Source organism: Misgurnus anguillicaudatus, chromosome 15 (assembly GCF_027580225.2).
Source record: "Misgurnus anguillicaudatus chromosome 15, ASM2758022v2, whole genome shotgun sequence".
In the NCBI taxonomy this organism is placed as follows: Eukaryota; Metazoa; Chordata; class Actinopteri; order Cypriniformes; family Cobitidae; genus Misgurnus; species Misgurnus anguillicaudatus.
Genome location: NC_073351.2, coordinates 359,713 through 385,148, shown reverse-complemented (window position 1 = coordinate 385,148; position 25,436 = coordinate 359,713). Strand labels below are relative to the sequence as shown.

General features: G+C 40.0%; 1 protein-coding gene across 5 annotated transcripts in view; it reads right to left on the bottom strand.

Moving 5' to 3' along the window:
- LOC129419431 (suppressor of tumorigenicity 7 protein homolog) overlaps positions 1-25,436 on the bottom strand; it is a 236,756-nt gene that overhangs the window by 145,568 nt on the left and 65,752 nt on the right. For all 5 annotated transcript variants that reach the window (XM_055174572.2, XM_055174573.2, XM_055174569.2 and 2 more), the window contains one exon: positions 15,792-15,946. In XM_055174572.2, the coding sequence (XP_055030547.1) occupies positions 15,792-15,946 (155 nt within the window). The remainder of the gene's footprint in view (positions 1-15,791; positions 15,947-25,436) is intronic.

Genomic DNA, 25,436 nt, shown 5'->3' with positions numbered 1-25,436 from the left:
CCTCTCTGAACAGTGTCTGGGAGGCTGTGGTTGCATCTGCACAAAATGTTGGTTCAGATCAGATCAAGAAACTGACTGAATCTGTGAATGGAAGGCTTGTGACTGTTATCGAAAAGAAGGGTGGCTATATTGGTCACTGAGTTTATATATTTTTTTATTTTTAATTTTTTTAATTACATGTTTGTTTGTAGATGTAGAGTTTGTTTGTTGTTCTCGCTTTAGCGGGTGAAGGGGGACAAGTGGGATGGTAAAATCTTTGTTTTTGGTTTAGTTGCCTGGTAGTTCTGCACACTGGTAGTTGCCTAATAATGATGTACATAGAAATATTCTCTTAAGAAAGCCAAAATTTCACTTTTACTACTTAAATGTTCAGTTTTGAGGGTTTGTTAACATTTTGAATTGAGCAAGAGCACTGTAGTTGTACAATAACAAAAGTAATCCTCAAAAATACAACTTGCCTAATAATTCTGCACACAGTGTATACAGGCAGTGACATTTTCACCAAGCTGGACATCAATTTAAGAGAGAGCGACTTTTATGGGATAATTGTGTTGGTGTATGTACTGATGGTGCAGGTGCAATTGTAGGTAAAAAAAGGCACTTAACTTAAGGCACATTTTAGAAGTGGCTCCTAGTAAAATAGAACACTTAATTCAGAGCATCACAATGTTGCAATTGTGCAATCAAAATTGTAATTCACATAAAATCTCACCCAGTGAACAGTAGACTGCTAGCTACTCTTTGCAATGAGATGGGCTCCCAACACGAAACATTGCTTTTTCCTACTGAAGTGTGATGGTTATTTAGGGCACACCTTAAATCAGCCTGCACTGTGAAAATTATTCACATTTCTCCCAAAATAACTGCATTACTGAAAAATACTATGCAGTTGCTGCACATGTCATTGATTGTTTCCTTATCTTTAATTGTAAGTCCCTTTGGATACAAGCGTCTGCTAAACGGTTAAATGTCATTATGCAGAATTGATGAAACTTTCAGAACAGGAAGTTATGAAACAAAGAATCATACAACCCCCTCGACTAATTCTAGATATATAATATACAATATATTATATACAGATAGCATATTTTGATGAGATGAGTGGCATGGCAATATACATACTTGTATCATTTACAAGTTTCCCGTCTTTTATCCAGTTTTCCTTAACTAGGCACCTGATGTCTAAGACCTTTATTCTCATCTATAATATTTTTGGTGTTAATGAGGCTAGAAGTTCTCCTGCTCTCGCTATCTCTCATCTCTCTGCAATCAATGTCTAATTAAGCCCGCTTTACACGGGGCTGTGTAGACCCATCGGTAGATTAACTGAGCACACAGTGACATAAAACGATTGACCCGTCATGCAAATGAGCGGTAAAAACCTGATCGCGCATTCTGTATTTTTGTCACGGGTGCCCCGCACATGTGCGAGTACTTGTAAAAAATCTGGGTAACACTTTACTTGAAGGGGTGTTCATAAGACTGACATGACACCTTCATAATAATGACATGACACGTGTCATGAACATGAAGGCAATTTTATGCATGTTTATGACAACTGTCATTAACTGTCATTTGTTCAATTATGTAAAATTATGTAATTTTTAATGCATAGATGACATTGTTTGAAATGTCTTTGTTAGGACAACTTGACATAAACCAATACATCAAAACTTGTCATGACAACTTGATATACCAACTAACAGAACTTGTTCTTCCACATACAGAGGGTTCTGAAATTTTAGAAGAATTAAAAGAAAAAACAAAAATAACCATTTAATTAAATACATTTAATGTAATTAATTTTGCAGTGATATGGGCCCAATGCTGCAGGGCTTAAACCACTATTGGACTTTATTTAATTTTAGGTGAAGTCTCCAAATGCAATAATAATTTTATCAATTTAAATTATTATTATTATAATTATTACTGAATGATTGATTTTATTTGTTAAACACATGGATAACACTTAAAAAAAAACTTATGAACTGAAGAATATTCATAACACTTGAAATTTCAATTCATAACATAGTGACATTTTAATGACAAATTCAATTTGCATCACTGGAAAAAAGTGGTGAGTTAGGGCGCAGTCACACCAAAAGCGCTTTAAACGCTTGCAAACGCAAGGCGCGACGCACTGCCTCTTTTAAAAAAGAGCAGTGCGGCGCGGCTTTTCATATTGCTAAGCAACCACCGAGTCAGCTGTCTTGTCAATCAAATATTGAAGCGTGAGCGCTCTTTTGCTGTTAACTGTCATATTAGCAGAAACTTTAAAAAGAGGACGCTTGCTCTGACCTTGTTTGAGGGTGAGAGGTGCACAAACACGCAGGAGAGAGTGAGCGAGTGGAGTCCGGTTCTTCAAAGCAACTGTAAACTTCCCTCACGACAACGTAAGGCCCGCCTCTCCCCTCATTCGATTGGACAATGGAAGACGCGAATGACGTCAGGCGCTTCTCCACTCTCACAATCCTTCAAAAACGCGTGCGCGGCAGGCGGCAGAAAACCGCAAGGCGCTCGGCGCGCATAAATAGCGCGCAAACGCGCCCTGCCCATAGAATATCATTCAAAAAAGGCGCCTGCAACTGCCATAAACGCTTTTGGTGTGACTGAGCCCTTATGTTGTCTTTGTATTTCAAGTTGTCATGGCAAATTATGATATATTGGTTGATGTCAAGTTGTCATAACAAAGACTTCTCAAACAATTTCATCTTTGCATAAAAAACATGACATAATTGAGCAAATGACAGTTAATGACAGTTGTAATAAATGTTGTAATAAATGTAAAATCTCCTTCATGTTCATGACACATGTGATGTCATGATTATAAAGGTGTCTTATGAACACCCCTTCAAGTAAAGTTTTACCAAAAACTGCCCGCGCTGCTTCAAAAGCTCCATTTGCTCGCAGTCTGGAGTCCTTGGTGCCCCCCTATAAGCCTACAATTAATCTGATAGTGAATAGTTAAAATGTTGTGACATGCTTAAAACAAGCCGTTTTGTTTATTGTTTGTGTATGCTGTAGTAGTGGGGGTCGCAAGTTTATGTGGATCTAACTTCAGGGGTCGTTGGCTTAAAAGTGTCTTAGAGAGCAGAATAAAAGGTTATTATCATGGGAATCGATCACTTTAAATCTAAAATAAAGCCTTTCTCTTTAACACAGCATTCACATAATTTGTCTAGTAAATGTACTTATCTCGCAATAGCTTGCCTGTACGGAACAAAACATTCACATAACTCGTCTGGGTAATATGCTAATGCCGCAATACAGTGTTAATTTTGGCAGCAAATTCTGATTTAGTCTTAGTCTTTTAAATAACACACCATTTAGTTTTAGTCTTATTTTAGTCATCTGACATCTTTTAGTCTTAGTCTAGTTTTAGTTGACGAAATATCATATGTGTTTTAGTCTTAGTCTAGTCTTAAGTTTTTTAGTCTGTTATGGAATGGTATTAAGGTTTGAATATGCAATACACAGACAGATTTAATGGTTGTTATAGAAAACACATATTTTATTTTAATTTTAATGTCAAAAAAACTGACTGTGGCTTTTTCACAAAAGATAATCTTACATAAAATAAGCATAAGGCCCGCTCTACCTAAAAAATATACATGGTCCCTGAAAAAGATATGCATTCTCCCTGAATGACATGCACACACAGAAACACACGCGCGCAGACACACAGACAGAGACACACACATGCACTTACGCACTTTGTCCAGTCATGTAAAACCACAACATATAGTATAATACTAACATTACACACTTCATTCAATTTGAGGACACTGAATATTAATACTCAGTATTATTTCAGACAACCCAATACAATCAATACAGTTCAGATGTGTATTCCTTTAGTTTCAATGTTATTCCAAGTTTAGCGAAAACACGGTGGTTTATCTTATAAAATAACCTTAGAGTGCATGTTTACCTTTGCATGTATTTCTGGATGAGCCGTCTTTACAGGCTGTCGTCATGTCATATTTGAAGTGTGACCAGATTAGACGCTAGCTCTGGCATTTTTGTTGTTAATGAGACATGTCTTCAGACCGGATGCACAGCAAAACGTTAGCATGTTGCTAACAAGCGAAGTCAAATGAAATCAGCCAAAGCTGGGTGACGAAGACTGTACAACTAAATATAATGTAAAGAACCTGTTGTGAAAACGAACTTTGCCGCGGGTTTGTAAAATGCCTCTACTGCCTGCTGCCTGCGTAGATCAACCTACCCTCAAAGATTCGCTCTGATTGGATTTCTTCCCAACTTGTCCCACAAAATGAGAAGCTCTGATTGGATCTCTTCTCCATTCGTTCCTCCCTAACATTTTTGTCTTATTTTTATTCGTTGACTAATGTGTCAGTTATATTTCGTTACAGTCTTCATCATCATATCTGACTTTATTTAGTTTTTATTTAGTTTTCGTACGTGAAAAAGGTTCGTTGACGAATATTTTTCGTCATCGTCAACAAAATTAACACTGCCGCACTAGCTAGCCTTTTGGAACTAACCATTAAAACACAACATTGTGTGACACTTGCATTACATGCGAACGGCCCCTACACTAATTGGACTTTGTTTCTCTCTCCCTGTCTCGTCCTCAAACTCGAGGACATTGAGACAAACAGACCCAGTTCCGGCTGCCGTGAAGGTCAACACACCACTGATCTACTGGCCGTCCTTTAACGTGATGCCCAGCCGGTGCCTGACCAAAGACGGAACCCATTTAAGCTCCATATCCGTTTACATACCATTTACATCCCATATAAATATATATATACTACTAAAAAAGTTGGGAGGTTTTTCCTCCTAAGGGGTTTTTCAACATTGGCTTAACTTAGCACCTGGTATACGGTACATTATTAATACGCTTGCTTGTAAAGTTTATTCATAGCCGCTGTGTTTTGCTAATTATATTGTCTGTCAATTTTTCTGTGTTTTCCCATGCTTCTATTAATGTAAAGCTGCTTTGAAACAATTACCAATTGTGAAAAGCGCTATATAAATAAAATTGAATTGAATTAGAACACTCATACTTACTGTGGGGAGAATTTCCACAAGTAAACTGTTAACTCTAAGGTATTGCCCGTCCCTATTTTGTTTTCATATGTCTTAAAGGGGCCATGGCATGAAAATCTGACTTTTTCCATGTTTAAGTGCTATGATTGGGTCCCCAGTGCTTCTATCAACCTAGTAAATGTGAAAAAGATCATCCCGGGAACTTAGTTTTGGTAAACCATTCTCTACAAGCACATGAAAAAATAGGTTGTTGAAATTTGGCTCTCCTTATGATATCACAAAGAGCTCTTATTATAATACTGCCCCTTAATCTGCCCTATCCAATCACAGCACTGCCATTTAGTGCAGAAAAAAGAGAGAGAAAAAGTAATTGACAGCACAATTGAGTTTCAATTGCAACAAACCACCATCATTGTGATGCATGTGTTTGCACTTCATCCACTCATTTGCATTTTAAAGGACACACCCAAAACATTTTTGCACACACCTACAAAGTGTCAATTTTAACATGCTATAATAAATTATATATATGGTATTTTGAGCTAAAACTTCACATATGTGCTCTGGGGACACATTTATTTTACATCTTAAAAAAGTCTTGTGCCATGGCCCCTTTAAAATAACTTGTCCCCACCATTTTTTAAAAGCATTTGGTTAAAATCTTATGAAAAATCAAGTCATGCCTTTGTGACCCTGGTGAAAAAGCACACTAATTTTGTACTTAATATACTAAGAATTCATCTTTAGTACTTCTTAAGATGTTCTTAAGATCATCTAAGTTGTGCTATTTTGTGACACCATAAATATGAACAAAAATGTGCTAAAAATGTATTTAAAAAATGTATTTAGGTACCACTTGTACTAGTAAACTTAAACCCATCTTTGTATGAAAGCTGAGTTCAAGTTTAATACAAGTGTTAACTAAATACATTTTTTAATACAGAGATTGTATGTTAAAAGTGCATTTTAGTTCATATTCATGGTGTCTCTAAATAGCACAGAACATCTTAAGAAGTACTAAAGATGAATTTTATATTAAGTACAAAACTAGTGTGCGAACATAAAGCACCTTAAGTACACTATGGAAGTGTACTACTTTTTCACCTGGGGACTTACGACTAGTTTTGTGGTCCAGGGTCACATATGTTGCGTTGTATGCTTATAGTGTGTTTTCTTTTACATATGTAATGAATTTCATTGTAATTATTGACTTAATGCTCTGCTGTTTTCTACAGTATGGTGCTTTGGCACTATTCGTTTGAGCTGGTGTTGCAGGGACTGTTATAAGTGCAAGGGTTGTTAAGGGTTTTATGCTGAGTATTTTTGTATTGTTGACTGGCCTACGCTATGCCCATCTTTGATGCGCCGTTATTTAGTATTTTTCCCATTCTGCTGTAATGTTTTTTCATCTGATCTTTTGTCCCCACCACTTTTCAACACAAACTGATGCCCCTGAGGCCATACACAAAACACTAGAGGTCAGGGGCCGTATTAAAAAATAATTTTATCTTACCACTATGAGCACTCCTAAATCCACTAAAAGATTTTAGCTAGGAGTTTTCTCTTAAAAGTTATTTACAACGCCTTTCAGACCTACTTTTAGTAAGGAAAAATGATAACTTCTAAACTAACCCCCCCATTCAGACAGCCAGCAACCAGCAGTAGCAGAGCGACGCGATCTCATTTCAATGGAAACCGGTCGACTTCCGGCGGTATGAGCGAAAGTGACCGTTGGCGACCATATGGGCGTGTCCAGGGACGCGAGAAAGTTAAGAAAAGTTTAACTTTATGCAAATTTCGAGCCAATTTCGGGAGCGACTACCAATGAGAACGAAGCAGTGAATTTCACGTCATCCTTCTCTCGTCAGTTATTGGCGTGGATGGTACTCATTTGTGTATGACAAGCAGATTTAGAAACGCCTCATTGAAAGAGACGGGCGACACACAGCGATAACATCGCTGGCTGTCTGAATGCGGCATAAGAGTGAGTCTTCGTTGCTACGGATGACGTCAATTCTCATGCACGAGCTGCCTCGCAATGACCACAGTGATTGGTTGTTGATTGGCGGAACAAAACACAGACGCACCAAATCATGGACTTACAACATCGAAATATGTCTGTGTCCCACACAAAATAATAATAGTAATCAAGGTAGCCTTATACCCAAATGAAAACCGCCAATTGCCTCCCCCCTCTACGTCCGACCCACACCTCAACGCGGTGAGGGGGTGAACAGTCAAGTAGGGGACTGCCTACTCGGGCTATGCCATCAGTGATGAAGGTGCTCGCATCGAAGTATCACCCAGGGCGCTTCGCGTGGTGGAAAGGCCATGCAGGAACCCTGAAAATGACTGGCTAAGTGGGCTCCAGCAAAGACTGCCATGGTGTCTTCTGGCTACTACTCGGCTCGTCACGACAATGGCGAAGACAGCACCGCAGCTGAGTAGTCACAAGCCACTCTGGAGGGTGGATGGGTTCCAGTCTTGGGATCACTTCGGCCAGCTTGCTGCGCCAGCAGCCTCCAGCCTTCACGTCTCAGGTTCTGAGCCTGTTGGCAATGGTCACTGTTGGAAGAGAGAGTGGGATAGGTCACACAAGCTTTTCTCACTATAATCCACTCATCGTGATGGTAGGTCACAGACGCCAAGTCCTGCAGCGATGGGCAAGTGGCGACGGGTGCAGGTGGAGGATACCACTGGGAGCACTTAGTCACGAACCTGCATGTAGGCGGCCTGGGTGTGATGGTCGCCTGATGCTGACTGGAACGACAGCACCATCCGTATCCTGCCCAGGTGACAGAGCAGCCCTTTTCAGGGATAGCGCTGCTCTCTTCCACGGAAGAAGGGGATAGAAAAGGTTCCTTAAACATCGCTCGTTCCACTCACTCTTCTGGTTCACCGCGGCCAGCTGAGTATCCAATCCTGCGGTAGACAAAAAGTACAAAAGATAAAGACTAAACTGCGTTTAGCCTCTTGGAATGTGCGCACACTTCTGGACTCTGCTGATCGTCATGAGCGGAGAACTGCAATCATTGCCCGTGAACTGGCAAGGTACAGTATAGACATTGCTGCCCTCAGTGAGACAAGAATCTCTGGAGAAACCCAATTCACAGAAGTCAACGGTGGTTATACATTCTTTTGTATTGGGCAGCCCGAAGGTCAGCCAAGGCAGGCTGGAGTTGGATTTGCAGTAAAGACATTACTGCTACCACTCCTGGAAGTGCAACCGTGTGGCCTGTCACCAAGGCTGATGACCCTACAGCTGATGCTTAAAAATGGCAACAGTGCTGTCTTGATTAGTGCCTATGCACCCACAATGACTGCTAGTGATGACCAGAAGGAGTCTTTCTATGAACTCCTTAACACTGCCTTAGGCTCAGTGGCTCACAAACACCGGCTATTCCTTATGGGAGACTTCAATGCGCGTGTGGGACGTGATGTCATTGCATGGCCAAAAGTCTTGGGGCAACATTCAGTGGGAAACGAGAACACAAATGGCACACTGTTGCTGGAGATATGTGCGCAACATGAGCTGGCGATCACAAACTCCTTCTACCAGCAGGCAAACAAGTACAAGACCACTTGGCAACATCCTCGGTCAAAGCACTGGCATGTGTTGGATTACATCATCACCCGGCAGAAACATCTCAGGGAGGTCCATTTAACCCGTGCCATGCGAGGCACAGGCTGTTGTTCTTACCACCGACTGCTGCGCAGCGTGATGTCTCTGGACATAGCTCGATCTCGCCGGCATAAAGCCAAAAGGCGGAAGCGACTGGATGTCTCCAAGCTTCGTGTTGACTCCTGCCACATTAACTTTTGTCAGACTCTTTCGGACAGGCTCAGCACCTTGGACAATCAAGTTGCCATTAATGCTGAGGAGACATGGTCCAAAATTAGGGACTTCACATACAACACAGCTGCTGAAGTCCTTGGCTTCACCACATTCCAACATAAGGACTGGTTTGACGAGCAGGATATCAAAGCGCAAGCCCTATTGAACTCCATGCACACAGCTCACTTGGCATGGGTCAATGATAAACCTAGCACTGTAAAGAAGTCAGCATATACTCGGGCAAGAAATACAGCACAAACTTGCCTGCGTGAAATGAAGAATAGATGGTGGCAGTCCAAAGCTGAGGAATTACAGTCTGCTGCAGACCGACACGACATGAAGACATTCTATCATGGTCTTCAGGCTGTCCATGGGCCCTTGAGAGCTGGTTCTACACCTGTGCGTGCTATTGACGGAACCCTAATTACAGACAAGGCTGAGATTCTCAGACGCTGGGTCGACCATTTTCAATCGGTATTGAACCAGCCTGCTGTTTTTAAAGAATCTGTGCTTGGCGACATAGTGCAGCGGCCACTGGCCTCAAAGCTGGACGACATCCCATCTCAAGAAGAAATCGCACGTGCCATTAAGCAGATGCCCTCTGGTAAAGCCCCGGGTTCTGATGGTATCCCAAGTGAGGTGCTGAAGGAAGGCGGACTCTCTGTTCTCGCCGCATTCAATGCATTATTCTGTAAAATATGGAGCGAGGAAGCTGTGCCTCAAGACTTTAAAGACGCATTGATCGTTCACATCTACAAGCGCAAGGGAGACAGAGCCTGCTGTGACAATCATCGTGGCATCTCGTTGCTCTCTATTGCAGGCAAAGTCTTGGCAAGAGTTCTGCTGAACCGACTCCAACAACACATTGATGACAGCGACATCATCCCGGAAGGTCAGTGTGGATTTCGTGCAGGCCGCAGTACTATGGACATGGTGTTCACTGCTAGGCAGATTCAGGAGAAGTGTAGAGAACAACACCGTGATCTCTATATGATCTTTATTGACCTCACGAAAGCCTTCGACTCAGTTCCCCGCACCGGGCTCTGGCTCATTCTGCATAAGATTGGATGTCCAGAGAAATTCATCAATATCGTTCGTTCATTCCATGATGGCATGCTTGGTCAGGTTCTGGATGATGAAAAACTGTCTGGCACTTTTGGCATCTCCACTGGCACCAAACAGGGCTGTGTGCTTGCTCCACTGTTATTCAGCATCTTTTTTCCATGATGCTGTCTGTGGCTTTTAAGGATTGTGACATGGGTATTCCAATTCAGTTCCGTACAGATGGCAGCGTCTTCAATCTACGCAGGCTTCAGGCTCGTACAAAGACACATTCAGCAATTCTGCATGACCTTCTATATGCAGATGACTGCGCACTGATGGCGCACACCCTTACCGAAGCTCAGTCGCTATTCGATCGTTTCAGAACTGCAGCCTCTAGGTTTGGGCTGACAATCAGTCTAAAGAAGACAGAAGTCATGCTTCAAGCTGTGAACATGTCAAATTCCAATCCACCAGTAATTACCGCAGGTTGACAAATTCTGCTACCTCGGGAGTATTCTTGCAGCTGATACGACAGCGGACTCCGACCTCAGTGCCCGCATCGCAAGAGCTAGTTTCGCCTTCGGTCGACTGTCCAAGAGGGTATGGGATGAGCACGGCATCCTGGCTGGACACAAAGGTGGCAGTATACAGGGCAGCCATCCTCACAGTACTGTTGTATGGATCTGAGTCCTGGACTATTTATCGCCGTCAGATCGCCAAGCTTGATCAGTTCCATATGCGTTGTCTCCGTCGTATTGCACACGTTAAATGGCAAGATAAGGTCTCAAACGCTGAGGTTCTCCAGACCTGTGGCATCACTGGTATTGAGGCCTTCCTGCTTGCTGCGCAGTTTCGCTGGTCTGGACATGTTGTGCGCATGGCAGATTCACGCCTGCCGAAACAGGCATTCTATGGACAACTCCAGAGCGGCATTCGCACTCAAGGAGGGCAATTAAAACGCTACAAGGACGGCCTCAAAGCCAATTTGAAACGATGCAACATGGACCCAAATTACTTTGAGGAGATCGCTGCAGGCAGGACATCATGGCGAGCACAGTGCCACACCGCCATACACTTCTTTGAGCGCAGCGGCATGAATACTGCAGTAGACAAACGAAGATGCAGAAAGGACAAAGCCTTAACACTAGGGATGCTCCGATCGATCGGCCGCCGATCGGTATCGGCCGATAATGGCATTAAATGACTCGATCGGTGCTCGCTAAATCTGCCGATCTCATAAACCGATCTTTCTGTTTACTTTTGTCATCAAAAGGATCCTGAATGCGGTTGCAATTAAAGACATTTTTTACGTAGGCGGTGGCTGAACGCAGACAAGCAGCTGTGAGGAAAATAAAAGTTAAAACGCTCAAAACTTTAAGACGCATGCAAATAAGAAACTTTTGGCATGAGGATGCAATTGTCCGTGATAGATATGTGTTGTATACGCTGTTTGATGGGGATGTGAAGACGCCTCGCGCTGTTTACCGGAGCGCGTCCTCATACGCATATCTCTGTAAAGGCAAAGAGAGACATACAAATCTGCACGCTGCACATGAGCAACAGGTTGTAAAAATGCTTATGATGCAGCAGCCTGTCATCAGTGCACGTGAACAGAGCGATCTCTCCCTCACGTCTTAAAGCTGCTGTAACCTAATTCATCTCTCAATAAAATCACTCTCTGCTCTTGACTAAAGAATTTTTATACTTCATACGAATGCGTGTATATTTAATTAATACAGTAAAGTCTGTGAAGTGTTTTATTTTCAGTACTTTTAGGAGACATAAATATTTGTTGTGCTTATTTATTTGAGTCTCTATTAAAACAATAATATACCTAATTACTGCAAGTAATATAACAAAGGCAACATCCGTGGTATTATTTTATCTAGAAAGATTGTAACAGTTAGTCATCAAAAAGCTTGCATATCAGCTTTAAAAAAATCGGTATCGGAATCGGTATCGGCCGATCACCAAGATTACAAATCGGTGATCGGTATCGGCTGCAAAAATCCTGATCGGAGCATCCCTACTTAACAGCTAGAAAACCTAGAACAACATCTACCCAGTTTGTGTGCGACATCTGTGGCCAGTCGTGTGCGTCAAGGATTGGCCTTTATTCACATTCTGGGACGCACCAACAAATATAACTGTGACGAGATCTGTCGTGTCGACAGCTCAGGCCAAGATACCCAAATGAAAACCGCCAATTGCCTAATAATAAAAAAACGACATTGCATTAATCATCATTAATCTACATCCTATTAGCCCAAATAGACTACTTAAAGCATGGAAATGTTGCCCATATTGAAGAAGTAATGTAAGAAATAAATGACGGTGGATTATGAACTCGCCAAAACAGAAAAGAAAGCCCAACTGGACGCAGGATCAATTACTGCTGCTGCTCCAGTTGGTGCTGGAAAAAAGAAACGTAATAAAAGGGAAATTCGGCACTGAGATATCAAGCAAAACTAAGTGTGAGACGTGGGAGACAGTGATGTGCGGGTCAATGTAAAAAACAACCGGCACCTGACCAACGTTTTCAACTAACCCGACCCGCTCCCTGGCCCGCATTTTTTTAAAGTAGTAATTGTTTAAAATAGTTAACTGGCATCTTAACGACCCGAATATCATACAAATATTTTTGGATGACTGGTAACTGCGGGTGACCGCAGGCACCCGCTCATTTCGGATCAACCCGCGCTTCACTGGGGAGAGGATTTGTTGGCAGATCAATGCAGCATTGTGTCACGGACCACGGACGACTGCGAGAGGCGGTGGTATGCATTACAATCGCAGTCAAGGGTTGAGATTGCAGCCTTTAAACAGGCTAGCATCATGTATGCCTATAATATTAAATATTTAATTTCATTATTGTTTCATGTAATTCTAAAAAACTTCCTGCTTGTCATGAATGTAATGAATTATGAAACAAATGTCATAAACATGCCTACATTAAAGTGTGCGTGTGCTTTTAAAGCCGAAAGTATACCAGGGACGTCCGCATGACGTCATTTTCTTCATCAGGAGGGTCCGCGTGCAGCCCAAAATTTGAGACCGCGCGGACAGTGCGCATACAGTCCGGGTACAACAGCGCATGCGCGTGAAAATAATTAGACATGACACTCCACTATAAACAATTATACAAAGGAAATAGACAGCATTTGCACACACACTATCGTTTTTCTTCTTTAACTTTTACTTCTTCCAAGAACAGAAAGCTGTGGGGCATGTTTGTTACCATAATGTTTGATTCCTGGGTCCGTATGTATTAAGCCGCTCAGAGTAAAAATTTTAGTCTTAACTGTGTCAAAATTCTAAGAATGACGTCATTTTACTCTTATTCCTAGACTTAAGAATACTTTTGATTTGTAAAGCCTCTTAAGTGTTAAGATTAAGTCTCAGATCCTAAATTATTTAAGAGAGCTGGAGAGGTCTCTTAACCTAGTTAACCTAGAGGGCAGCAGAGAGGCGGAGGATCATGCACTTTACAACAAAGAATGTGTTAGAATTACTTTAATTCAAATGTATTTCTATAGCACTTTTGAAAAAAAAATATTGTTGCATTGTTGCAGAGCAGAAAATGTACAATAAATACATGTTTGTAGTATATAGACAGTAGATAGGAATTAGTATAACATGAAATATAAAGAGTATAGGGTTTTTCATACAATGTATATTATATAACACAATATAATATACAGTATAAGGTGTATATTAGTGAAACAAGTGCTTGCACAGTACCAAGAATTTTTTATGGGATTATTAAGACAGCAATGGTATATACTTAAATGTATATACATTTGAATAATATACACTGTAAAAAATTAAAGTTGGATCAAATAATGCCAAAAGATGTAATGTTTAAAGAAGTTACATTTCTCAGTTTAAGTGAAATAATTAAAGTTAAAAATGTTTAAATATTAGATGTTACCAATTGAAGTAAGTTTTTAAGATGAGCCGCTTTTACATTTTACAGTTTATAATAGTTAAAAATAAAATACCATAAAATGTAAATAAAATCTACAATAAAAAATGTGAAGTATCACAACTTGACAGCTAAAAGATGACTCAAAATAAAGCTACTACTTTTAGCTTTTTAATAAGTGTTTTGTTTTTGAATGACTAATATCATACAAGATCTCAACACAAAAACAACACCAACATGAAAATTTACTCTGACCCATAAAAATAAAAAAATTTCTCCTAACCTCAATGTTTTGTGTCTGCTCAGCAAAATTTCAAGTGCAAATGAGTAAGCTATTAAAGGCTAACACATTGATATCAAAATTGTACCACAGCGCCATGTAGTGTGTCTGGAATAAGCAGTGTGACAACCAACCCGTGAGACAACCAGCCCCGGTCTCCCCTACTTCAGACCAACCCCTTATTGATTTGCGCCCGGCGCAAGACTTATTTCTCCCGCCGTGAAAATAGCAACAGCGCCCAAGATCCGCCCACAAAGTCACTTGCGCTTTGCGCTTCGGACTTGCGTTTCAGAGTGTTAAAATCGGGCCCTATAACTGTAAAGTGATATTAATAGAGTATACAACCCTGACCCAAAACATAATGTTAGCAGTGAGCAAGCCAAAGGTGAAAGTGACAAAGATGGCATAAATTACAATTGTGTTTAAGTGGAGAAATCCAACTTAACTTGATCATCTTGTTCAGGCTTGATCATCGAAGTATTTTTTATCTTAGTGTTTGCAAACTTTAGTCTTTTCTTATAAACAGCTTGTGAGTGAAATCAAAATGATGTGATTCATCATCTTCATTTTTTAAATAGCATTACGTTTGTATATTTCATTAACATGTTGAAACTTAATCAAAATGCTGCAAAATCGTGTAAAATAAATGCATGTACTTATTTGTTATATTGTAAAACATTTTGTGAAGCTAATTTAAATATTTAAATACTAATATAATTTGAATGTCTTCATGATTCATAAATGTATGGTGTCACATGCTGCTGTGACTATATAACATTGCCGGCTTTCTATTGCCTGATTCAGAGGTTAAGGGCGGCCATTTAGGTTGAAATCATTATAGTCCTCAGTTTGTGGCACTTAAGTCAGCACTTAAGAATGAGTCTTACACTTTACTGAAAGTTGCTTTCAGCTTCTTTATGTCTCCTATTCTCAAACTGGTCCTACTCCTTACTAAGTATTTTTTGACACTTAAGTCATAGCTTAAGACTATTCTTAAGAGCATTTCTGAGATGTTTTATACATATGGGCCCTGTTCTTTGTTGTCTTGTTGTTTGTTCTAAACTGTGTTTGCAATGGTGGATCAGTTACTTTTCTTCACCTATCCTAATGTTTTAATGTACCAAATCAGTGCTGCCCTGACGGCCTGGTAGAGTAATAATTTGAATAAGAAATCATTTGTATTGCGTATAGTGTCGAACGCGGCCATCCGCGTGTAGCACCAGGGAGTATACTCGCAAAGCTGTTGGGACCCATGCGCGTGCAAGCCGGACACGGAAAAAAGGTATACCCCGGCCTTAAGTGTTATGTAGGCAATGCTAATGAGTTGGTAAAACTGTCAATGTATGTGTTAAGGAGGATCAGACAGCACCTAAGCCATTTTACGATCCTTTGTGAATAGGTCTTAGTGAGTTGGGAGTCCTCTCGACTTCTTTTAAGCTGTCCCAGACTTATTCTTTGTAAATACGGCCCCAGATGACCTCTCTTTCCTTTAGGTGTAATAGCTAAGGAATTTAACTTTAACACTATAAGAATGATCCAAATGAGTCTTTCAACAAATTAGAAATCAGCTAACTGACCTGAAGGATTTTGTGAGACTCTCTAGGCAAACTAATAGAGCCTTTTAAGGTAGGCTATTATCAATAGGATGGGGAATTGTGGATCCATAAGGTTAGGGCTAGATTTGTACTCACTGTGTTGAGTTTCGTACTGTGATCCGTGGTGTTGGAGCTGTTGACTACGCCGGTAACAGCTCTCTCCAACCTTGAGTGCCTGTTTAAAGAGTTTCTCTGCCTCCACTATGGTTGTGGCTTCTTCCTCAGCAAGAAGAATATAAGCTGTTGCACAACTATAACACAAACAGATTCATCTCAAAACACTTCTGATTATTAAACAACATGAACACACATAAAGGTTCATCCAAAAATTCCCCTATCTACCTGCCGGAGCCATACAATAACATTTGTGATTTGAGAACAAAGTGCTTACATCACCAGCTGCTGTTAGAGAGATGAGCAGCTTGACCTGTTAAGACCTAGTAGCACCTTGTTAAAATGTGCTATCTTCATGTTAAAACATGTTAGCTTCATGCTAGCTCCAAAATAAAACATGCTAACAACCAGCCAGACTACTAAAATGACCCGCATGTTAAAGGTCCCGTTCATTCTGTGATTTTGAAGCTTTGATTGTTTTTACAGTGCGCAATATAACATGTTAACGTTTCACATGTAAGAAATGCGGTATATTCACACAATTTTCTTTTACACAATTTTAATAATACGTATCGGGTTCTGATTGTGTAGCGTGTTTAGTGGTCGTGATTTGATAGCACTTGCCGTTAGCTTAGCTGGCGACTGACGTATTCCTGTGGGCGGAGTTTAGTCAAAAAACTGTTCTACTGACGTCATTAAAGCAGGAAGTAGAGGCCTGTAGTCCAAACCGGCCGTTCGCTGTAGGCTTTGAAAGGCAAATTCTGTTAAGAAATATATCATCTGGCAGTGAACTTTGAGCTTTATCGTTTTACAGGTATTATTTATGCTATTATAGCAACATTACACACTTAGGGCCCTATTTTAACGATCTAAGCGCATTGTCTAAAGCGCACAGCGCAACGTCTAAATGGGCGTGTCCGAATCCACTTTTGCTAATTTAATGACGGGAAAAAAAATTTTGCGCCGAGCGCATGGTCGAAAAGGGTAGATCCTATTGTAATGGGAGTATTTTGGGCGTAACGTGCAGTAAACCAATGAGAGTCACAGCTCTCATTCCCTTTAAAAGCAAGTTGCGCTGGCGCTATGTCTAATCCCTATTTAGATGACGGACTTTGTAAACTGAAAAACTAAGCGGAGGTAGAAGATCCCCAGTTTAAGATTAAAGGCGGAGTCCACGATGTTTGAAAGCCAGTGTTGATATTTGAAATCACCCAAACAAACACGCCCCTACCCCAATAGAATCTGGACCTTTTGTTGATAGACCCGCCCCACACATACGCAACCCGGCATTTGATTTGATTGGCTATAAGTGTGTTTTGGTAGTCGGCCCATCTCCTTTTCCAACGCGTTTTTCAAACATTATGGACTCCGCCTTTAATGTTAAATAATTGTGTTGTTTTTCACTTGTATTGAAATTGTTCTTTTTTTATTAAAACCTTTAAAACCCGTTTTCTTTTAGTCATGGAAGTAAAAAGCAGGCTTGTAATTGCTTTAAATGTATGGCTATCCAATATCATCAAAAAATAATTTACAAGTATGTAAGATAAGGTTTGTACTCTAAAAATACTTTATTTGTAACAAACAGGAGATAAAGAAATTACAAACGGCTCTCCTAACGTTTCAGCACTTTGGACAGCGGTTTTTTTTAGCAAAGAGTTTTTTTAAGCATTACTTACAAATGTTTCTCATCTCACCATATCAACAGGTACATCATATACAACAAATCCGTGAGGTAGCATAAAAAAACATTTAAAAACAGACGCATTTGTTCAAAGCAAAGCATTTATTTACTTACCAGGCTGCAGGTGAAGCAGCTCTTTGCGCCTTCTAACGTCTCATAATCAGTCCTCATTTATAAATATGTCCAAGAGACTTATATAGAATAATATATAGAATAATCTTTTACATTCAATCCTTTAATCTTTCATATTTAAAAGCATTTTTGTGCTGCTGCGCATTCATGTACTTTGTGATAAGCAAACCCGCGTTGTCCTCCCGTTTATGGGCACATTTTACTAATGCGCTCTTTAAATAACATAAAACACATTGCAAAATAGCAACGCGCGAACAATGCGCCTGAACACACCTCATTTTCAGACCCGAACGCCCATGCATTTGCTATTTAAACAACGCTGCGCTAAACGTGAAAATTAGGGTGGAAACTAGCGAAAGACACTTTGCGCCGGGTGCAAGATAGAGCCCTTAGGGTTAAAAGGAACGTGACCTTTAAACTTGTAGTAATGTTACGTTTGTGAACAAATCTTTTAGGTATGGTTGTCAACTGTCCCGTATTAGCAGAGACGTCATGTATTTTGAGCTTAAGTGATTTGTTCCATACGGCATTTCCCGCATCCCGTTTTTCTGACCACTACACACTGATCTACAGTAACAGTGACTGATACAACAGGTATTTTCAACTTCATGTGGCGCCACAAGAACCGGGAGGCAGATAACATCAAAATCTAGCTTCGAGAAATCTATAAAGTAGACTACTATGGAAATGCTCTTACCATACTAACAGGCTACATTATGCCATGGGACTGTTAAATGCTTATTCTGTTTATTCTGATTGATTGATAAATGTTCCACAGGTATGCATTATTTTTCGATAAATGCACACCTGACCAGTCAAATGCCTTAAAATAACCATCAGAGCAATGTTTGTGGTAACTATGGTACTGTATAAGTGGAATAAGTGACTCCGGTCCTTTGAATTATTCAAAAATAATGCACACCCGTTGTTATGGAATGGTGTGGTGGAGGATGAAGAAGACAAACAATGGATAACATTAAACAATGAATTTTAATAAACAAATGAACACACACTAACAGAAACATTTGAAAATAATGTATAAAGACTTTGGAAACTACAGGGTACTTAAACGATGGTCAGAGGTGTAAAAAGTACTCAAAAATATTACTCAAGTGAAAGTACAAGTACTGAGTGTAAATTTTACTCAAATAAAAGTAAAAGTATGTGGCCAGAATCATACTTGAGTAAAAGTAAAAAAGTACCAAATTAAAATTGTACGTCATACTTAAAAAAGTAAAAGTAACAGAAAGAATGAAAACTAGAGATTCTTGTTTAAGCTTTAAATCTCTTAAAGCATGAAGTGAATGAACCACATACAAGCCTGCTTTACAACTGTTTGTATTTAATTGTATTTATTTATCAAACTATAAGACTACTACCTAATTTCAGTATGTAACATGCTACTCAAAGTTTTAAAACCTCAAATTTAACTTAAGCAGAAGCTGATAGGGGTGTCAACAATAATCGATTCGGCAATGTGCGCATGCACGATTCAGGATCGATGTAGCAAAGTGCCATAATCGATTTTGTCACTGTTTATTTTTCGGCCTCGAGTGGACAATAAAGTTGTGAAGTTACTTTCGGGGGCATAACAACAACAATCAAGATGGCTGAGGCGGAGAGAGATGACCGTGATAGACTGGTAAATAAAAATGCACGCTTTTCCATGGAAAGTGGACATATGGGCACATTTCGGATTCTTTGAAGTTAATGGGAAACTAGACAGGACTTATGTTGTGTGTAAAATTCTCATCTCAGGTATATAATTGTCATTGTCTTAAAGATGCTCAGCTTCCGTTTTTGTTAAGAATAGTTGCACTTGACTTTACTACTTGACTGATTAAAAATTTGCCTTGTGTACAGTAGAATTCTGATGCATCGCAATGCATCGTAGAATCGAATTGAATCGTTACATGGTGAATCGTAATTGAATTGAATTTAATTGTGAGGGCAGTGCCAATGCACACCCCTAGAAACTTACAGTAGATTAGTGTCTCTTCATGGCTGGATGTCAAAGTGGTGCCCTCAGCATAACGTAGGGTTTAGAGACAATTGGAAGCATTTCCGGGGAAGACCTGACCTGCTAAAGAGAGATGGCCTCCATCCGTCTCCGGAAGCAAGTGCTATACTCTCTAGAAATCTGACCAATAGTCTTACTTTTGATATTGTCTGACTATCCAGGGCCCAGGTCAGGAAACAGACAGATCGGCTTACCCATCAGTCTGTTAGATGCCTTGACATGTCAAGATCACATATATCCCAGCACATAGAGCCTTTTTTAACAGAGTACCAACACATCTCGACTGTGTCTGTTCCTCGAACAAATAAATACAGAGCACCGTTTACCTCATCTCGTACAAATCTTATTAACATAAAATTAGAACACAATACATTAACAGATGAAACTCAAATGTTAAAATTCGGCCTTCTTAACATTAGATCGCTTACCAATAAAGAACCAATTATCAATGAAATAATAACTGACCAAAACTTAGATGCACTCTGTTTAACAGAAACCTGGCTTAAAGCAGACGATAACACCAGTTTAAACGAAACCACCCCCCAAGACTATTATTATAAACATGTTCCTCGTCTAAAAGGGAGCGGGGGTGGTGTAGCTACAATATACAATAAAATATTCAAAGTAAACCATAAATCCAACCTAAAATTTAATTCGTTTGAAATAATACTGTTAAATATGGAAATAACTGATCGCAACAACAAACGGCTTTCGTTCATTTTAGCTACCATATATAGGCCTCCGGGCCACCACACAGATTTTCTTAAAGAAATAGCAGACTTCCTATCTGAGCTTACAGTCACTGTAGATAAAGCGCTTATCGTTGGTGATTTTAATATCCATGTGGATAATCCAAAAGATGCATTAGGACGTGCGTTTATGGATGTTCTAAATTCTCTCAGCATTAAACAAAACGTGTCAGGGCCCACGCATACTCGTAAACACACACTAGACTTAATTCTGTCACTCGGACTCAATATTAATGACATCGAAATATCACCCCAGAGCGATGCCGTTTCAGACCATTGCCTTCTGTCATACACAATACTTCTAGATAGGACCGCTCAGTCTACAACATGCTACAGATTAGCCAGAACAATAATTTCCACCACTAAAGATAGCTTTATTAGCACTCTTCCAGACCTGTCTCAAATGAAACATGTAGCAGATAACCGTGAAGATCTAGATATTATAATAGAAAACCTGAACAACGTCTGCTCTAGCACGTTGGATGCCGTTGCTCCCATTCGAAAAAAGAGAATCAAAGAAAAACCGCCAGCTCCATGGTATGACCATCATACTGCAGCCCTTAAAGCAACATTAAAGAGTTTTTTTTACCTTAAAATAACGTTTCCAAAAAAGTTTCAGTGGTTCATCCACACAAAACAGGGTGAATGGCACTTTCACATTCGCTTTGCAGCCCTCTATCGGCCAAAACCGCACTAAAGAAGTTTCCAACCGTCGGGTAGCGGTCCTGTAGTTCGAGTGAAAACTACAAAAACTTGCTTTACGGCAGACCTACAATCCAATCAGAGCCAGCTATGCTGCAGTATTTACGACAGTGGTAATGAACAATTACGCTTCTACCCTGTAGGGGGAGCAAAGAGCCAGAGTTCTTTAGTGTTGCTTTAAAAAAGTAGCTAGAAAAATGGAAAGAAACTACAGAAGCACAAAGTTAGAGGTTTGGCGTTCAGCATGGAAAGAGAGTGTTCAACACTACAGACAGGCTATTAAAACTGCCAGATCTACCTATCTCAGTACGCTTATTAAAGAAAATCATAACAACCCTCGTTTCCTATTTAGCACAGTTGCGAAACTGACTAGAAACAAAGAACAAACAGAAACCAATAGTAAACTCCAACACAATAGTGATGACTTCATGAACTTCTTTACTAACAAAATTATGTTTATTAGGGAAAACATAGAAACTACGCAAGCAGCCACCACTCTACCCAATACTACATTTTCCACTAGATTACCAAACGAACATCTTGAGTCATTTAAACCTACTACAATAGAAGAGCTCTCTAAACTAGTAACGTCATCCAAATCATCGTCCTGTATACTAGACCCCGTTCCCACAAAATTACTAAAAGAGGTATTTCATGTAGTGTCAGACACGGTACTTAATATCTTTAACTCATATCTAGAATTAGGATACGTTCCAACAGCTTTCAAACTAGCAGTTATTAGACCGCTCATTAAAAAAACAAACCTTGACCAGGGAGATCTTAATAACTTTAGACCAATCTCAAAGCTACCTTTTCTTTCTAAAATATTAGAAAAAGTAGTGGCAAGCCAGCTACGCACATTCGTAGAAAATAATAATACATATGAAAAGTTCCAATCAGGATTCAGGCCCCACCATAGCACAGAGACAGCGCTGCTTAGAGTTACAAATGACCTCCTATTAACATCCGATCGCGGTGAAATCTCAATCCTTATATTACTAGACCTTAGTGCAGCCTTTGACACAATAGATCACACAATCTTACTCAATAGACTAGAAAACTATGTTGGCATCAGTGGTCAGGCGTTAGCCTGGTTCAGATCGTATCTAACCAATCGATATCACTTTGTTTATGTAAATGAGGAAGAGTCATATCAGTCCCCAGTTAAATACGGCGTACCTCAGGGATCAGTTCTAGGCCCTATCCTATTCTCGTTATATATGTTACCTCTAGGAGACATTATCAGGAAACATAGGTTTTCGCTGCTGTGCGGATGATGCCCAGCTTTGCATCTCGTCGCATCCTAGCGGGGCCCACCAGTTTTCTGGGCTGGCAGGCTGCGTTGGTGATGTTGGGGACTGGATGGCACGTAACTTTCTTACGCTAAACTCCAATAAGACAGAGATACTTATTATTGAACCGAATTGCTACAAACATAATATGCCAGATTACAAGTTGCCCATAGATGGGTGCACGGTGGTGCCATCTTCCACGGTTAAGAATTTAGGCATAATGTTCGACAGCAATCTATCTTTCGATAGTCATATCGCCAACGTCTGCCGCACAGCATTCTTCCATCTTAGAAATATCTCAAAAACACGCCATATGCTGTCTGCATCAGACGCAGAAAAGCTTATCCATGCTTTTATGACCTCTAGAATAGACTATTGTAACTCGTTACTCGGGGGATGCCATGCAAATCAGGTAAACAAGCTACAGCTGGTTCAAAACTCCGCCGCAAGAGTGCTTACTCGATCTAAAAAGTATGACCACATCAGTCCAATTCTGGCATCTTTACACTGGCTACCAGTTAAATATCGCATACAATTTAAAATATTACTAATCACCTACAAAGCCTTAAATGGCCTAGCGCCCTCGTATATTAAAGAACTACTATCAGAATACAATCCATCACGTAAACTGCGCTCACAAAATTCTGGTCACTTAATTATCCCTAGAATATCAAAAGTGTCTAAAGGTGGTAGATCCTTTTCCTACTTAGCCCCTAAGCTCTGGAATGATTTACCAAATAATGTTTGAGTATCAGACACAGTCGATCAATTTAAATCTAAACTTAAGACATTCTTCTTTAACAAAGCATTCACATGTCCAGTAAATGTACTTTTCCCGCAGTAGTTAGTTTGTCTAGAACAAAGCACTCACATACCTCATATGGGTAATACACTATTGCCGCAATAGTTAGCCTGTCTGGAACCGAGCTGACTTGAACCACTATAATGTTTGACACTTGCATTACATGCGAACGGCCCCTACGCTAATAGAATTCTGTTTTTCTCTCCCTGTCTCGTCCTCAACCACGAGGACAATGAGACAAACAGACCCAGTTCCTGTTGCTGTGAAGATCATCGAACCACTGATCCACTGGCTGTCCTTCAACGTGATGACCAGCCGATGCCCGACCACCGACCACCGGCTAAACCAGTTTAATTCGCTTACCCGCCTCCTATCCCTACCGTATCTATCTATATATAAATATATATTAATTCCTCCCAAGGGTTTTTGTCCTTCTAGGAGTTTTTCCCATTGGGTTTTTTCGTCCCAGGGAGAGTCAGCCAACTTTGGCTTAACTTAGCACTTTACTGTATACGTTACATTATTAATATGCTCGCTTGTACGGTTTAACCGCTATCTCTACTTCTTATATTATCTATTGATTTTCTGTGTTCTCCTCTACATCTTCTCATGTAAAGCTGCTTTGCAACAATTAACACTTGTGAAAAGCGCTATATAAATAAAATTGAATTGAAAAATTGAATAGAAGCTGATTTTCAAAATTCAAGCTCAATCAAGCCTCTCACAGGAAGCCGATGCAGGAAGAGGTGTATTAGACCTTGTTCACACTGACAGTCCAAATCCGATTTTGGTGCATATCAGATAGGAATCCAATCACATGTAGAACGTGTGAACGGCCAAAAACCACATGAAATCCATTTTTTTCCTAATGGGTATCAGGCTACATCCAGAGGTGGTTTGAAATCCTTTTCAAATCGCATTTCCGGAATTCCATTTCAGTCTGACCACCCTGATCACATTTGTGTAGCTTTTCGGTTGCGTAATGCTTTTGCATATCATAAAACGTGCCAGCACGACGTCATTGCCATTAGAACAGTGCCATAGAATCCAGAAAACGGCAGAACGCTATAGGACACACAGATCAGATCTGAACAGTTGTGATACACAATATGGACAGCAAGTCCATATGGGGTGGTGATGGCACAGTGGAAAAGACACGCCTTTGGTGTGAGAGACCCGGGTTCGAATCCACTGTGACACACCAATGTGTCCCTGAGCAAGACACTTAACCCCTAGTTGCTCCAGAGGCGTGCAACCTCTGACATATATAGCAATTGTAAGTCGCTTTAGATAAAAGCTTCAGCTAAATGAATAAATGTAAGTCAAATTGGATATGCATCAAAATCAGATTTGGACTGACAGTGTAAACAAGGTCTTAGTCTTGATAGAGAGGCTGCAAATAGCAAGGAACGTGTCACACGGGAACACACTTCATGTGTTGTCAGTTTTAAAGAAGCGAAAAAAAATCTTCATCATCAGATGAACTGTTGGCTAATTCCTTAGTGTCCAAAGGCTCCAGAATAAATAACATTTTAATTAAACTGACCATCAATTCAATTGGTTTGGTAAGAACATGGGAAAATATAATGAAGTGATCTCTAAAAAATAAGTAATTTTTGACTGTAAATAAATTTGTAAGAAGTAAAAAGTACTTTTTTCTTTAAAAATGTAATTAAGTAAAAGTATTGATTTTTAATTGTACTCAAGTAGAAATACCCAAAAATAATACTTAAGTACAGTAATCAAGTAAAATAACTCAAGTACTTTACACCTCTGGGACTAATGAGAGTAATGACTGTCAGGTGAGGATAATAACAAACACAGTACAGGGGAGGGAGTGAAGAGGATTATGGGAAATTAAGTCCAAAAGGATGATAAATGGGGAAACATGGAGAAACAGGCAGGCAGACAGACTGGGACTGTAACATTACCCTCCATGAGGCACGTCCTTACGTCTAAAACAGGAAGAAGGTTTACTGTTTTTTATTTGTTGTACTATTGGGCAGTTTATTTTGACATTGTTGCTCCTTTTTTCCCTGCCTCCCTGGAACATGTTGATTCCTAAAAAGCTCATTGTTCTTAAAAGAGCGGTGTGCTCCAATTGGCCAGCTATTCAGTGTGTTGTGATTGGCCAAATACCTCAAGCGTGTAAACGTTAATTTGACGCACCTTACTATATTTGGAAGATCAGCTCCCAACAGGAGTTAATATTGTCTGTACTACCTTATCGACACGACATGAATCTGATC